Raw genomic sequence first — 17,547 nt, 5'->3', positions numbered from 1 at the left:
CTGTATATGTCCAGGAGAACATTCTTGGGTTTGGGGCTTTTGTATGCCCTTTCCTTATTGTCTTGGGGCTTTTGTATGCCCTTTCCTCTTGCTTCATTCTTGGCCGCCTATTGGAGAGCTGGGACCACATTGGTCCAGAACTTAGCAAAGCACTGCACGTTACCCATTGTTGATTGAGAGGAAGCTTCAGGTCTGCTTAGGTTTTTCTTGAGTGGATGGAGAAGTGAGCTTCCCTCCTCCTGTGGTCACTTGCTTTGTGGTTGTAAGTCATTTAATCTCACAGCTCTGCAGGCAAGTGGCAGCAAGAGGGGAGAATAGTTCTCGGGGTGTTGTAGCTGAGTTCAGGGCTCACTTATCTGTCCCATAGCTCTGTTATGACCTCATACCAGCTAGAAACTGAGGTTCCCATTGAAATGTGGCTGGGAGAGAGCCTGTGACTTTGCTGGTAAGGTTCTTCACCAGCCCACAAGAGGACAAACCTCAGGGATTTGTTGAATGTCCATCATGTGCCCAGTACTGCTGTGACTGCTTTTTCTCTGATGGCTGGGACTTCTTCCTATAGCCTCGGCATCCTGAGGTGGGTGGCAGACATTGCATATGTTCTGTCCACTGTGGCATAAGACATTGGGTTGGAGCCTGTAAACGTAGGCTCCACATCTTTTGCTTGGATGTTTGGGTTTGGGGTGAGAGCAGAACATCTATCAGCTGCCTCCTGCACACCCCCTACTGCGGATGAGCCCACAGCCTGGGCATGCGCCTTGACTGGGACTCACACCAGCACCCTTTGGTGCATGGGATGGCGCCCAACCAGCTGAGCCACACTGACCAGGGCTGAAATTATTTTCCTAATTTTCTTTATAGATTGTTCAGTGTTAGTGTATAGAAACACAACTACTTTTTGTGTGTTAATTTTGTATTCTATTCTTAGAAGGTGATGACTTATTTCTCTTATTTTTAAGTTTTTGGGGAAATACCTCACCGTTTCTTTGTGCACTACAAACATTTAGATTTAAAAAATCTGTTTATTTCCTTTTTTGGCCTGCGCTCCCCTGAGTGTCACTGAGATATCCTTGGCAGTATTGCCCAGCTTGGGCCCTACCTTGCTGTGGGTGGCTTAGTTGTTGAGGAAGTGGGTTTCAGGGGCCTCACACACCACTGTCCCCTATTTTCGGATGATTGGGGAGGCCAGCAGTGATGTGTGGGGTGAGAGGGTATTGAGTTTAGAGAAGAAGCTTTGTATGAGGGTCTTGAAGATCCTGTAGAGACCCGGCCTGGCTGTACTTTTTCCATGTCCTGGTCCTTGCTGCACAGTGGCTTGTCCCTGTGGGATGGATCTTGCATTGCTCTGCCAAGCACTGTACTAGATTGAGCACGTCTGGGGAATAGATTCTGCCACCTCAGCTCGAGCCAGAAACAATGGGAATGGAAGCAGTGATTTCAGGAAACTTCCCTTTGAAACTTGAAGCCAGTGGTTCCTGGTTACAGGTACTACCTCCTGATTCTTCAGCTGCTTAAGGCATTGAGATGATTTCCATTGGAAAATCAAAATATAAAGGTTCCCCAAGAACCACTAGTATGTTAAAAGAGTCTCTACATTTATTGCTTTTCCTGTTTTTCTATTTTTTATTTATTTTTTACCAAGAAGTATTTGAGAAGGGAATTGCATAATCAGTTGTTAACCAAACTTTTGTGTGTGTGCTTTTTTGAAGGTACATGGGAATAGGACTCTCAGCTCAAGGTGTCAACATGAACAGACTTCCTGGTGAGTCACTGGTTAAGAGATCATTTGTCCTGCTCTCCTGATCCATTCTGTGCTGAGAGTCATGGTGGCAGCCAAGAGGCTGGAGAGGACTTTGCAAGCCAAGCCATTGGGTAGACGATTCTAAAAGGTGGCCATTGGGCCAGGATGGTATGGGCTTCCATTCCAACAATTAATTGACAAGTGATTGTCACTCATGGAATTTGAACTGTTTGCAGTCAGAACCAGTGACCTGAGCTTGTTGTCAGTGGGGACACACCTCAGTAGCCTTCACTCCCATTGGCCTTTGCTTGACCAGCCTGGCACTCAGGCATATACAGGGAGTAAGACTACTGCCAACACTGGCTCCTTTGTTACTTCACCATGTTAAAGATCAAAGTCTTTATGTGGCCTCCCACATGGAACATGGTGAGGCAGTTTCGTAATAAAGGGGAGGATGTGCACGAGACTTGGGTCGAAAGCAGCCTCAGATTTGTGGAAGGTTCTGGGCCCTGCAGATGGGGCTCCTCCACCACTTAGGCACCCTTTCAGCTATTTTTTTGCCAGTGGTTCATACCCAGTCTTGGGCTGAGCTCAGTTGAGGGGAGAGAAGCCCCCAGCAGAAGCTGGTGGGTTCCAGAAGATGGTCCTAAGTCCATTTGTCCCTTGAGCGGCAGAAAGTACATGGTGCAGCCTGCCCCCACACTGTCATGGAGACAGGCAAAGTCCCTGTCTTTTTGCCCTGGTCCTCTCTACTTTTTGTGTCTGTGACACAGAGAAGGCAGCTGGCTTTTTCCAAGGAGGGCTCTTAGTCCTGCCTTTTAGGAGTCCTTAGAAGAAAAGTTTGTGAGGAAGGAGAGGGCCAAGTGTGGAACTGAAGCCACTTTTCTTATGGTTCTTGATCTGGTTGAGTGAAACCAATAAGAACAGATGATGGCCTGGCCTGAGTGAGAGTCTCTACCCCTTTCTCTCTGAAGCAACTTCTTCTTAACTATAGGGGATAACCTTCTTCTCTCTCTCTGCTTCCCGCCCCCCTCTCCTTTCTTCCTCCAGCCTGGGCAACTCGTTTCTCTGGTTTCTTTTGGGTTTTGTTCCTGATTAGAACTGACAGTAGCTGAAGTGAAGTAGGTGTGGAGGAGGCGGAGGCAGTTCTCACCTTCCCTGGGGATCCAGAAGACTCTGGTTTGGCCTGTGAATGGTTGGGTGTACTTTGCCAGGCCCTGCAAGTGCAGTTAAAGGGTAGCTGGGGGACCCTTCAGGCAACTCACTCCTCTGTCTCCACGCTGTCTTTGAGCAGCTCACACCTCCAGAAACCTCAGTGCTTTGTGAACCTGCTTGGCCCAAACTGAGGTTATCTTCCTGCAAAAATCAGATCCTCATGTGTTCCCTCTCTGCTGAAAGTCACTGTCTACCCTGCTCCCAGGTGTGACTCCTCAGTGATCTCCATGCCCTCATGGTTCTGCCACTCCCCAAATGTCTCTTCAGTCTGGCCCCTTCTCCGTTCCTCCTGTCATTGCCTCCACCGGGCTGTGTCCATGGCCTCCTGATTGAGCACTACTTTAGGCCTCTGCTCTCCACTCCCTGGTATACTCTGCCCCTTGCCTGCTTTGTGCCTCTGATCCCTCTGGCCAGAGGACACAGACCCTGCAGGCTCTGCTCAGTTTCTTCTGCCACCTCTGCCCTCCACACACACCACATACCAGCATGTCTGTGTGGAACCCCAAACATGCTGCAGACATTCCCTACTCTGCCCCTTTTTGTCCTGGGGTGTCCTTCCTGCCTGTGACCCTCTGTGCAACCTTGACTGACCCCGTAAGCCCTGATCCCATCTTGTGATGACACTTGTCACCTGCTTCAGGTGACTTTTTTACATTTACCCAGCCATGTCCTTGCTGGGTTGTGAGCTTGTTCAGACTTGGACCACATCTTTTTTATCATCACTCTCCCAGAGTGAGCACAGATGTACTTGGGCTGTGAGAAGCGGCCATTCCTGCATTTTGTTGTGCTCAGTGCAGTGGCTTTAGCAAGCCAAGTGTGGTGGAACCAATCTTGAGTCAGGTCCCCACTGGCTTGCAGCCTGCCCTCAGCCAGAAGCCTTCGTTTGAAACTCAACCTTCCCACACTGCCCTAAGGATTGTGGTGCTGAATGTGTGTGAGGTCTCTGTCACCTTCTACCTGTAGGGGGGAATGACTATCCCCCCTTTTCTGTATGTGAAGGCTCATTGTCATTGAACCAATTACTGGCTCACTTTTAGTCACGGGAGGAAACAGACCTCTAGGGCTATGGTGGAGCAGTGGTTAAGAACACGGACTCTGGAGCCCCGCTGTCTGCATTTGCGTCCTGGCAGCTGTGTTACCTGGAGCAAGTTACTTCTTTGTGCCTCAGTTTCCCCATTTTAAAATGGAAGTGATAATAGTACCTAACTCATATGGGATGGCTAGAGGATTAATTAATTCCTATATCGTGCTTATAATAGTGCCTGATACAAACAAAGGGTACATAAATGTTAGCTATTGTTATTGAGAAAGGTATTTTTTCCCCACCTGGCGAAGGAAGTACCTGTACATTTAAGGTTCTTTTATGAATGTTTGTATATCAGGTACACTCACCTGGAGTCAAATGTCTACATTTTCTCTCCAGTGCTTATGTTTTCTGGATTTGAGGAGACATGTTAGCTGGAGTTGAATTATGGAGAAAGGACAGCATGGCAACCAAAGTCAGGATGTTGATGTTTCAAGTGTTTTCTTGTACTGGCTCAGCAGGAGCCTCTAGGGCGGTCAGGGGCAGAGGGCTGCTGTGCTGGCTGCGGGGCAGATGGTAACCAAGTGCCTCTCATGTGAGGCTGTGGTGCTCAGACTTTCCTGGGAGCCGATGGGCAGGTCTTAACTTGCACGGTCAGAGGTTTCTGTTGGAAGATGTGGAAGTTTGATTGTTTATATTTCGTAAGGTGTTTTTGGCCTCCTTACCCATGAAACCAAGGAACAGGTGTGGCCCTAAGTAAGAATGTCAGAACCCTTGGCTAAATGGCTTGGAAGCAGGACAGGATGATCTGCAGGCAGGTGAGTGTACCTGCAGCCCCACCCATCAGTGAGCTGGCAGTGAATGGCAGCGGCTGGAATCCTTGGATTGGGGACGCAGGGAGGAAAGTCGGGGGTGTGGATAAAGAGTAGGGTTTTGGCTTCTCCCAAGCTTGGGTGCATTGAGGGGGGCGAGGGTAGGACAGATCTTCTTTCTGGGAGACTCAGGTTGTGTAGATAGGCAGCCCCATCTGCATCAGAGCTGGGCAGCTGGTAACTTTCTCCTTTGCCATTTCTGTGGAGGAGGCAGCTGTTCTCTTGGTGTGGCATATAGTACTTTAAAATAGGTTTTGTTTTTTTATTGATTTCAGAGAGAGGAAGGGAGAGGGAGAGAGAGATAGAAACATGAATGATGAGAGAGAATCATTGATTGGCTGCCTTCTGCATAACCCCTTACTGGGGATTGAGCCTGCAACCCGGGCATGTGCTCTAACCAAATCAAACCGGGAATCAAACCACAATCTCCTGGCTTTATGGGTTGACGCTCAACCACTGAGCCACACTGGCCAGACTGGCATATATTACTTTAATTACTACAACCCCTCAAAGGAGAACCCAGGCGCATGGACGTATACTTTCCTTGAACTGTTGGAAAAGAAGCAGCAGTAAGAACCACAGCTGGGGGTTAGGAGTGAAGGGCATCGTCCCTGAAGCAGATGCCAACCATGCCTTGGGGTGGGGTTGGGGCAGAAGGACTGTCTCCCTTCTTTCCACAGTATGAGCCTGTTCAAATGAGCATCTTTTCCTTCCCCTAGAGCTTTTTTACCAAGCCTGCTCTAAGTGGGCTATTAAGAGCATGACCCTGTGTCAGGGCCCTGCTTCTACCGGGTGGGACACCTTCTGCACACAGCTGATATTTCACATCTGCCTGTGCCACGGGAGAGCAACAGCAGATAGCGGAGATCAGGGCAGAACAGTGGGGGTCTGTGCCAAGGTCACGGGGACCTAGCCTAACCTCTCGGTGGTGTGGCTGGCACTGACAGTAAACAACAGGGTGTTGTTCCATGTCCTTTCTCCCTATCCTTGATGGGCACAGCGCATGCAGTGTAAGGTATCTCAATAGCAGGTGGCTTTGTGTAGTAGATGTCTTAGGGATTACTAGCACGTAGGTGGGTTTCCTGTAGTCTGGAAATGCTATTTTTGTCTGCACCCACCAAACAGGTACTACTTCTGTCCCACTCCATGTAGGCTGAGTACCCTTGTTGCTCACAGCTGATGTGCCCCCTCTGTGTCCACCATTAACCACTGCCTCTCTTGGAGCATCTTTCATCCCAGAATCTACAGTGCTTCGCAGGGGTCTTCTCTGGGGTTGCTCAGTCCCAATCTCAATGAAGGAAGCCACGCTTCTTTCCAGCTGGGTGGGTTGAGCTATCAGGGCCCCCATGGACTTCTGTGTGTACCTTCTTCTGACCTTGGCAGAGCACCTGGGAACAGGCCTTGGAATGACAATAGGTGCTGTATAAGCCTCCCAGGTGAGTGCCAGGTTGGTGGAGGAAAGAAGCCAACTGGTGATGGCCCTGCAGTTCAAGCCTATCGGGGTCTCACGGCGGCCCTGCCTCGAAAGGGAGCAGCCAGGAGATTCTCCAAAGCCACTGGGCATCTGCCCAGGACGAGGGCTATGGGAAGATAGGTTGGGGTTTGTGTGCCTGGGCCTGCCCAACCCCTTGCTGCCTTTTTTGTTCTGTTCCTCTGTCAGAGACATCCTTGGGAAGAGACCTGGATGGGGTCGACACCCAGAGGCCTTGCATCTCTGGCAACAGGGTCTATCTACTGGTCAGTCCAGAACAGAGGGTGGGCCCAAGGACTAGGTAACTGGTCAAAGCCCTTGGTGGGTCACATGGTGGTTAATGGTGCCGGTGCTTCAGGACCCGCCGTGGCCCCTGCTACAGAACTTGTTTCTTGTAAGAGGCCCTCTGCTCCCCTGCTGCTCCTCCCCGGGCCAGCAGCCAGCAGCGCCCTTGGCCCTATGGCCCGCTGAGCCCGTGTTCCTTTCCTATGGGGCGCTTCCCTCACCTACAGGGAGACCTGTATTACCACAACATTCCAGGGCTGCTTGGAAGCCTTTTGAAATGACACGACTCAATCAGATCTGGAAATTACTACTCCTGGGCTTGGGGGTTTCTTATCCTATTTTCTTCTTCCAAATACACAGAGATAAAGATTCTGGATTTAAGACTATTTTTCAGGGCAAGTTAAGTCTTTTGAGATAAGAGGTTTCATCGACAGCAGAGGGGCCAGTTCTGAAACCCGAGTTTGTCAGTCTCTGAAAACAGAGATTCTCAAGTGTCCTGTGTGGCTGGAGGCAGGGGCCACATCAGGGTGGAGCTGAGTAGGGACCAGTTACTGCTCATCCCTTTGCCTTCCTAGTGCAGGACAGAGGGAGACTGTATAGGGGCCCTGGAAACATGGAACACTATGTCTGAGCCTCCTTTTGAGAAGGGTTTTGTGCATGTCCATCTCTCAGGATCTGGCAATATGTGCAAAGTCATAGGCTCCTACATTACCAGGGGGTTACCTGTCCACTGACTTTCCCCAAGGTTCACAAGGAGCTCAGTGTAAACAAGGAAAAGCCAAAGCCAACCCCAGAAGAGACATACCAAGCCTGGCAGCTGAGGTTGCACCTCAGTTCTGTGGGACAGTGCCACCCCTTTCTAAGCCTGATTCAGCATGGATGACAGACCCAGCCTGTCCTATGGGAACCTGAGGTGTAGGCGAGTAGTCCTGCCAGATGTGCCAGATGCCATATGAGCCATGTCCTAGCCAGACCCAGCTAGACTCATCTGGCTGCCCCTGAGCTTCTGCCGTCAGGTGTTTGTTTCTTTTGCGGCGGGGGAGGAGTGTGACTGTGGAGGCCCCTTTATATACTAGTACAGGTGCTGGTGTGCAGTCCCTCACCCTGCCCAGGTTTCAGGTTGACACCTGGCTCTGTGTCAGAGTAGGGCCTGGGTGCCCCTACGAGGGCAGGCTCCACCTGGTGTCAGCTCCCTGCCTCAGCATTTTTCTCCTGCCCCTTTTACCATGGCCTTCATTCTGAGCACCATGAAGAGAAGGATCCAGGGAATCCCCTGCTTCTTTGTCCTAGAGTTGTCCAAGGCATCATTTTAAGATTGTGTTAATCCTGGTCCCATGGCTTGGGTAACAGCCATGTGAGTGCTGTGATAGGCCTTCCCTGATGGCACCCTACAGCATTTGCTGAATGAAACATTCGCTTTTGCTTTCCCATTACCCACTGTTGAGCTATTCCAGGCATTGCTCCTGTCGGAGTTTTAAAGATACTTGAGGTTATGGGAAAGGCATCTATCTGATTGATTTCTGGGGAGAGATAGCTGTGAGTGGGTAATCATCCTTGAGAAGCAGCTCTGCCATGAGGTTCTCCATGACATGTGCACTCTCTCCTAAGCAAGCTAGCCCAGCTCCTTTCCTCCATTGCCAGCCTCAAGAGTAACATTCAGAGAGCCACTGGGCATGGCTCTTGAGCTCTACTAAGTGCCCTAGAGTCAGGTGGCCTCCCCAGAAAACTGGGAACCAATAAGAGTGGAGCAGGCCTGGGGCTGCTGTTGGTGGGCTGTCAGGAGAGGTGGATGATGCCTAGCTCCACCTGTGCCCGCTCCTTCAGGGAAAAGGGGAGAAGGAAGTCTATAGAACCCAGGCTCGATCACTGAGCTAGTGTTAGAGATGGAGAGGGAATGAAAACTCGCAGGTGAATGCCTTCTGTGGGCTGGTGTTCCATGTCCATTCTTATTTAATCCTCCTACTAACCTGAAAGAGTTTAGCCAGGAGAACTATAGGGGCTAAGAAGTGACAGAATGGGGAGTCAAACCCAAGTCACTTTGACCTCAAAGTCCACTGATGACCAGGATTTATTTATTGGGGAGAGATGGCTGGTTTGGAGGCCTGGGGGGCAACTGTTAGGCTATCTTTATGAACATGACATGGGTTGGACTCTGACCTGGTCAGCCGTGGGCCAGGACCAGAAACTATTGGGCAGGCACAGCACCGGCTCCCTCCCAGTGTTCTGTGCTAATATGCTGATGATGCGAAATCTTTCCACTTGGCAGTAGGAGTCCTCTTTATTCCAGCTGCCCTGGGACTGAAGCTCTTGATGTGTCCTGGTAGATGGGAGTGGCATAGGGTGGGCTCCTGGAACAATCATGCTGGAGTCCCTGGCACCCCCACGGGGAGTCTTCTACTCGAGGACACTGTAACTGGGGGTGGCATCTGGGAGTGCCAAGGTGATAAACCATTTCCTCAGCCACCCCCACACTTCTGTGACTGGGACTTGCCTTCTGAGTGATGATGGAAGGGGAAGTGGGTGGTGCCAGAGCATCTGAACTGGGCACCTGGGGCCTCATGTCTCCTGGACTGAATGTGGCTTGGCTTCTTATTGCATCATTGGCGTCTGATGTGACAGGGGATAGGCTTTTCTGTGGGGGCGTCAGGCTGGCTACACACCAGTTATTTCTGGGAGTGACAGGCCCATTCTCTTTGAAGAGGGAAGAATGGTTAGTGGGGTGGCACTCTGTCAGTGTCGTCCCCATCGTGCAGCTCTAGACGTCATCTGATCCAGAGCCTCTTGGTCCTGACTCCCTGCAGGGCCTGACCCTGGCAGCTGTGTCCCCTTGTTTTCTTCTGGCCCTCACATCCCACTGTCCTCTGAGATCGCTGGCTCTGGCCCTGTGGTGAGGGTCACAGTTTTCATTCCTGGGCCCATCATTCCAGCCTCACGTGGGGCCCGTCCAGAGAGGGGTGACCACACATGCTGCCAGGGCCCACGCTTAGAAAGTTGCTGACTTTGGCTCCAGGGTAGGAGTGGGGGGTAGAAAGGGAGGTCCAGTTCTGAAGCAGAGGGTGGTGGGGCTGGAGGGGAGGTTTGTCCACGCAGAGATATGGGAGTGGCCTTAGTTGCTGGCTCCTCTTAACGGGAAGGGAGACTTAGAACATGGATTCTTCTAGAGCTGGTAGAGATAGTTACGTCACCTGTCCTGTTCAAGATGAGGTGACTGAGACCCAGAGAAGTTAAATACTACCCAGGGGCAGAGCCAGGTCTGCGGCCCGGCTACAGGCCTCTTTCCAGGAGTAGTTTGTATAAGTAGAGGCATGATGCATGCAGACAGCTCTATTTTTCTTTTTTCCTGGGAAAAAAGACAACAAAATTCCTCACAGTCAAGCCCAGGATTGCCCACAGATGGTGTGTCACAATGTGGTCAGACACATTGACAATCTTGTGCTTCCGGTTTCTTGCCAACCCTTGGCCACTTTTCCCTTTTCATTTCAACAAACATTTCATGAGCATCTACTACTCATGGGTAGTCCTATTAGCTTCCTGAGTGATGATCCCCGAGAAGAGGTCTGCTTGATGAGAGAATCAGCAGGTATGCAGGGTAGGTCAGCTGGTATGCAAGGTGAGCAAAAAGATGCTTCGATGTGGTCGCTTTCATTAGAGAACTTTGGTTGCTTCAAGGGAGAGAAACCCATCTATAATCAGCTGTTTCACCAGACCTCAGGCAAACAGGAGCCAGGTCCCTCTCTCTGTATCTCTCTTTTGCCTCTGCTTTATGCATATTAGCTTTCGTCTGTCAAAGTAGCTTTCTACCTCAGGTTTCTACTTCCCTTGTAGAAAAATTCCAGGAAGATCTGTGATTGATCAATCTTGGGTCATCCTGGTAGAGAGAGGGGGGATTACTAGGATTAGCAGTTCCCACTGAAGCCACAGGATGGATGCAAGGGAGGAGCTACTTCTTAAGAGAAGGTGAGTGCTATCTCCCAAAGAAGCAGGGCTCTCAGACAAATCCCAGCACTCCTTCTCCTACCCTGTTCTTGTGGACTTGGGGGAGGGGCACCAGGAGGCTTTGTTCCCAGTCCCTTCTCAAAGTCCACAGAACCCAGCCAAACACTGATAGGGGGTAGTGTTGGTCAGGTCAGCCAAGCTTGGGGTCCAGAAACCTTGTAGGGGTACCTGAAGTTTTTTCTGATGGAGCCCATCTTGAGGAACTCATGCTGCTCTACTTTTAGAGCATCTTCGTCTTCCCTGTGTCTTTGATTGGGGGACACCTCAGGAAGAAGGAGGTGGTTGCTTCACCCTCGTGGTTACCTACTTGGTGCTACCTCAGAGGAAGGAGAATCGAGCTTCGGAATAGAGTTATCTCTAAGACCACAGGCTTCATGCAGCCTCTCAGTGCCTCAGTTTCCTCACCCCTCAGATGGGGATTACCACACCTGCTGATTGGTTTGGAGACTCAGAATGTTTCTCCCAAGTAGACACCTATGGCCCTTTGATGGTGATGTCTAATTGCTACCCCTTCATTTTGTGGAGAAGGGAACCAAAGGTCTGAGGAGGTAAGTGACTGCCCAGAGCCTGCCATCCTAGAGGGACAATACTTTCAGGCCACACTGGCTGCCCTGGCACTTAGGGCTACAGTGTGTTTTTCTAACAGAGGCCAGACCACTCTGTAGAACCCTAGCCTGAGGCTGACAACAACTGGCTACAAAATGTGCAACTGTGGCTAGGCCTTGGTCTTACGGTTTTTCTCCTGTTTGCCCAATTTCTAAGAGTAGCAGTGGAGAGAAGGTTTGTCGAGGGTGGGGTGACTGAATTCATTTACAGTAACTTCATGCCCTTTAACATCTCCTCGTCTATTTTGGGCTTCTGATGCCTTTCTCTTGTGTTTGTTCTGACCTTTCTAATCTTTGACTAGCCTGAATTTTACTCCCATAGGAAAAACAGAAAGCCATTGTGTCAGGATGACACAGTAGGAAAATCTTCCAGTGACTTCATTTTAGGTATTCTGTCCACACCACTGTTTATTTAGTGAGTGTGTTCCCCATCATAGCTTTGCCACTTTTGGGATGAGCCACAGTCTTCTCACCTGCCTTGGATAGCCACCGGCCATATATTTCAAACTTAATGTGTCTAAAAGGCCTGCTACTTCAGCCCATCTTTCCTGTCTCTTAGTAAATGGTATTAGCATCCACCCATTTGCCCAGGAAAAAAATCTGGGAGTCATCCTTGTTTCTCTCATATCATTAGCACCCACATTCAGCCAGTCCTGCTGACTCTGCTCGAGTCTCTCCTGCCACTCAGCTTCAGCCTTGTGACTGCCTTTCTGTTTCTCAGACATGCAGAGCTCTTTCCCTTTACCCCAAAAGTTCTTCCTCCTGATTCTCTCATCAAGCAGACCTCTTCTTGGGGATCATCACTCAGGAAGCTAATTTGAATACTCTATCCTGGTCAGTCCTCATCCCCATTCCCATTTCTAGCCCATTACCTGGCTTTGTTTTCTTCAGAGCACATTTTACCTACCAGTTATTTTCTTATTTGCTTATGGGTTTTCTTATCTATATATATAAAAGCCTAAGCAACTGTGATGACTAGACAACTGGACTACCGGCCCATAGCTATGATATGCACTGACCACCAGCGGGCAGACGCTCAATGCAGGAGCTGCCCCCTGGTGGTCAGTGCAATCCCACAGCCAACCTCCCGCGGTCCCTCCCCCTGGCTGGCCAGCCCCCATTGGCCTTGATCACTGGCCAGGCGGGAGGGTAGGGGGAGGAGGAGAACCCATTGTGCATGAATTCTTGCACCAGGCCTCTAGTATATTGTATTTTCTCTGCTCCCTTCATACCATCCACCACACCCTCTTGTCAACCTCATAGAGTAGGTCTGGAGTTGATGATGCTTTTCCTTTCCAAGGGATAGGATTTAGCATAGTGGCCCTAAACCAAGCTGCTGCTGTAGCCACTGTTACTAAATGAGGTGTATAACAACATTCTGTTTTTAACCCTAAGCTGCCTTTCCCACACATACATAATATACCTATTTACACACAGAGACTTAATTGTGTTTGGAAAAATACTGGCTATCAAATGACAGTTTCAACTGAAGATACATTACAGCTCTGATTTTCTTGGAAAAGCTTTTAACCTTATAGCACTGTGAGGAGACAAGGAGCTGAGGTGTTGCTTCTCTGCACAAATCTTTCCAGATGCTCAATAACTTTTACAGCCATAGGGGACTGTATTAGTATCCTATTGCTGCTGTAACAATAGTAGTGGCTTACAGTTCTGGAGGACAGAAGTCCTAAAATCAAGGTATCAGCAGGATGGTATTCTTTCTGAAGTTTTTAGGGAAGAATTTGTTTTGTTGCCTTTTTATAGCTTCTAGAATCCACCTACATTCCTTGACTTATGGCTCCATCCTCTATCTTCAAAGCCAGCAGTGTAGCATCTTCCATTTTTTTGGCTTCTATCATCCCATCGCCTTTTCTGACTTGACCTTCCTGCCTGCCTCTTACAAGGATCCATGTGATTGCATTGTGCACCCCCCATAATTTAGGGTAACCTCCCCATTTCAAGAGTGTTAATTTACTCACGTAAAATCTCCCCCCCCCTTTTTTTTTAGCCGTGTAAAGTAGCATATCACAGTTCTGGGGATTAGGACAGGACATCTTTGGGAGGCCTTATTCAGTGTACTACAGGGATTGAGTTTTCTTCCTTTGGGTAAATCTATATAATAGATCAATCATTTGGGAATTGAAAAAACACACACAGAAAGTATATCTATTTTCCAGTGAAACTGAGGTGATGGTAAATCCTGAATTAACTCTAAATAAATTTTTTGGTTTTTTAATTCTTCAGTTAAAAATTTTTTTAAATCCATATTTATAGTTAGAATTAAAAATCTAAAAAGCCTATGGTAGTTTTGTCAAAATAATTGTATAGTTTATTTTTGAAGAAAAGTATTCAAAATACTTCAATTTTTATTTTAGGTCTTTGAAAATGTAAACATCTGTTGTTTTTGGTGGAAGTTTTTGAGCTTCCATACACAGAGACAAAAATATCTCCCATATTTCCTTGAGTCACTAAGTAGGAAATGGTTCTTTCGGATTATTTCACTAGCTTTGATAAATCAAATGGCCACATTATTACGCGTTTTTCTAGAGTACCTATTGCTTCAGTCTGAGAAAGCTACAAAAAGAAAGCCTTCTACCTGGTAGATATTAAAGCCTGCATAAAAGATGTGCCACCCAGGATCATCCTTGTGGGAAAAAGAAGTGGCTGGGGGTTGGGTGGAGGTGTGTCCTGGTCTGCTGGCCGTGGCTTTGGGTGAGGCAGGAGGGTGGGTGTGCCTTGGAGAGAGCCGAGATGGCAGTTGTGGCCTTCAGACAGGAGGTACCAGTCAGTGCCTGTGTCTTCCTCTAGGGCTGAGCCTGGGCCTTCCCTCATTGCAGGCCTGCAGGCCCCCTGACTCACTGCAAGACAGAGGTCCCAGGTCCATAGCTCCCTAAAACCAATGCATCTGACCACTCTCATGGTGATGGGGCAGGGGATTGGGGTGCTTCCACTGCCAGGGTAGTCACCACCCCAAATGGGACAGTACCTGTGGCAAGAAGAATATGGGTTTGGAACCTAAAGATTTGGGTTCAGCCTGGCCAGTATGGCTCAGTGGTTGTGTCAATCTATGAACTAGGAGGTCACAGTTCAATTCCCAGTTAGGGCATATGCCCGGGTTGCGGGCTCGATCCCCAGTGTGGGGAGGCAGCCGGTCAATGATTCTCTCTCATCATCGATGTTTCTGTCTCTCCCTCTCCCTTCTTCATGCTGTGCCTGAAGTCATTTCCTGAGTCATTTTTCTTTGAAATTCATAAAAATATACTATATTAAGCAACAACAAAATACTTTAAAAAAACAATAAAGATTTGGGTTCAAATCTCAGCTCTGGCACTTCTCAGCTGTGTGGGCTGATGAGCAAGCCCCCAGTCTCTTGGTGCGGTGGGTGGGTGGAGTGGCAGTACTTGTTGAGCCAAACACGAGGGTTATCCTGGTGCTTTCCCAACAAGTTGCTACATTGTGGTCAGTTACTGTGTTGCATGTGGCAAGTCCCCATGCTCCACCTGAGGATCCAGGAAGGGAGGGAAGGGAGGACTACTGTGCCTGGTGTGGATATGGATCATGAGTCAGGGGATGCTGGTGGACGTGCTTGGGCCCATCCGGCTCAGTCTGAGCCAAACCTGGAAGGATGGTTGTCACTTTGGTCCTCACAGCTGCCCAGCTGGCTGTTCTTCATCTGGCCTTCTATATACCTGGGGAGCAGCCGCCACCAGGAGCCATAGGGCCTTCTGCACCGAATCCTGAGGAGAGGCCTTGCCTAAAATAACCTTATCAGCCTGCCTCTAGATGAGGGAATGGGCATCGGTGGGGAAATGGGCATTGCTGTGCTCCAGAGTCATTTCCTGAGGTCAAAAGATTTGCATACCCACCAGCAATAATAAAGCCCTTCCCACTCCTGGGTATGAGGAGCGTAGAGGTTGGGTTAATGCCCAGAGCATCACCATGTCCCCTGACCCAGGCAGTCTCAGTGTCTCTGGGGAATTGGGAAGGTGAGAACAGAGCCTGGCTCCAGGTCCAGGCCGTGGGCCTTTAAAACCAGCCCTGAGCAGTTCTCATGATAGTTTTCTTGTGACTTGTTGGGGAGATACCTGGAGGGGAGCAGCAGGGTTTTGGACTCTGCACCCATTAATGAGAGCCATTCAGCTGTGGCCTGTTTTCCACTAAAGGCCCTTGGGGGGAATCTTCATTTAACCAGAGGGTTCCTGGCTGACGATATGATGGATTAAGATACGTAAGGCTTGGGATGGATGCTGTGATTATGAGGAGCAACTTGCCCTTGAGCCCACTGGTTAAGATGCAGGGCTGAGTTTAGGCTCCAAGGTCTGGTCAGCTCCACCTTTTCAGTCATGCTCTCTGCCTCCCTTGCTAACCCTTATCATGCATCTGTTCTCACCCCGACACCTTTGCTTAGAGCCTGCCCACAACTCTTCAACCTTCCTTCTCCTACCCATGCCACTTGAGAGGGGCAGGGTGTCATTAAGCATGTTTACACGGGCCTGCTGCTTGGACACTAAGGAGGCAGCAGAGGCTGGGAAGGTTACTGGGAGGGGCTGCCTTGGGGAGTAGACCTGCCTGCCAGCTCCTCAGCTTGCCTACCCTGTGTGGGTCCTGGGCTTGCCTGGGCCCTCTGGGCTCCATTTCTGTCCCTTACCTAGCAGGCAGGTAGGACCCTCTGCAGCACATATCCTCCTGTTCTACCTGCATTCATACCTTTACCTCTACTTCTCCCTCCTGGAATGACCTCCTTCGTTCTCTCCCCTGTATAAAACCTTGGTACACATTGGAGGTCTCACTTCTGCTCTCGTCATTTCTATTCAGCATTGTATTGGAGTTCCTGGTCAGTGCAGTAAGTCAGGAAAAAGAAATAAAAGGCATGCAGAGTGGAAAGGAAGAAATAAAACTGCCTTTATTCTCAGACAGTATATTAAAATATTCTGAAGAATCTTCATAAAAGCTACCAGAACTAATTGGTGAGTTCAAAAGGTTGCAGGACATCAGGTGAATATATCAAATATTAAATATGTGTATGTGTTTAATAGTGTTATTGAGATAAAATTTACGTATCATAAAGTGCATCCAATTAAAGTGTATGATTCAGTGGTTTTTAGCATGTTTACAGAGTTGTACAATGATCATAATCTAATTTTAGAACATGTTTATTATTCCAGAAAGAAACCTTGACCCCATTTCCCCAGCCCCAAAAATATTTTGTTATAATAGCAAGAAACAATTGGAAACTAAATTGAAGTATTTAGAGATAAATTTATCAAAACATTGTTGAGAGCCCTACCTGGTTTGGCTCGGTGGATAGAGCATCGGCCTGCGGACTGAAGGGTCCCAGGTTCGATTCCGGTCAAGGGCACATGTCGCGGGCGCAATCCCCAGTGGGGGGCGTGCAGGAGGCAGCCAATCAATGATTCTCTCTCATCATTGATGTTTCTATCTCTCTCCCTCTTCCTTCCTCTCTGAAATCAATAAAAATATATTAAAAAAAAAACAAAAAACATTGTTGAGAGCCCTAACCGGTTTGGCTCAGTGGATAGAGCATCGGCCTTCGGACTGAAGGGTCTCAGGTTTAATTCCGGTCAAGGGCATGTACCTTGGTTGCGGGCACATCCCCAGTAGGAGGTGTGCAGGAGGCAGCTGATCAGTGTTTCTCTCTCATTGATGTTTCTAACTCTCTATCCCTCTCCCTTCTTCTCTGAAAAAATCAATAAAATATATTTTTTTAAAAAAAGCATTGTTGAGAGAAATTAAAGAAGACCTAAATAAGTGGAGAGATGTGCCATATTCTTGGGTTGGAATAATCATTATTATTAAACTATCTATTCTCCAGATTGACCTATAGATTCAACACAGTTCCAGTCAAAATCCCAGTAGAAATTTGAGACATTGTTCAGAAAATGAAAAGACAGGCCATAGACTGGGAAAAAATATTTACAAAACACAAAAGAATTTATATCCAAGATATATTTAGAATTCTTACAGCAATAAGGTACACAACCCAATTTTAAAAAAAGGTTAGCCCGCCTGGTGTGGCTCAGTGGTTGAGCATCGATCCAGGAACCAACACTAGTTTGATTCCCAGTCAGGCATGCCCAGGTTGTGGGCTCGATCCCCAGTAAGGGGTGTGCAGGAGATAACCGATGGATGATGTTTCTCTCTCATTGATGTTTCTATCTTTCTTCCTCTCTAAAAAATCAATGAAGACATATGATTTATTTATTTATTTATTTTTAGTATATTTTTATTGATTTCAGAGAGGAAGGGAGAGGGGGAGAGAGATAGAAACATCAATGATGAGAGAGAATCATCGGTTGGCTGCCTCCTGCAGGACTCCT

The 17,547-nt window shown here is 48.5% G+C and overlaps 1 protein-coding gene across 2 annotated transcripts in view; it reads left to right on the top strand.

The window, feature by feature from the left end:
• The window catches only part of RANBP10 (RAN binding protein 10), a 52,108-nt gene that overhangs the window by 16,647 nt on the left and 17,914 nt on the right, over positions 1-17,547 (top strand). For both annotated transcript variants that reach the window (XM_005876411.2, XM_014547834.1), the window contains one exon: positions 1,710-1,762. In XM_005876411.2, the coding sequence (XP_005876473.2) occupies positions 1,710-1,762 (53 nt within the window). The remainder of the gene's footprint in view (positions 1-1,709; positions 1,763-17,547) is intronic.

The sequence above is a fragment of the Myotis brandtii genome, unplaced genomic scaffold (genome assembly GCF_000412655.1).
Source record: "Myotis brandtii unplaced genomic scaffold, ASM41265v1 scaffold486, whole genome shotgun sequence".
Lineage (NCBI taxonomy): Eukaryota > Metazoa > Chordata > Mammalia > Chiroptera > Vespertilionidae > Myotis > Myotis brandtii.
The sequence above is the reverse complement of the archived record's forward strand: the minus strand, read 5'-3'. Positions and strand labels throughout refer to the sequence as shown.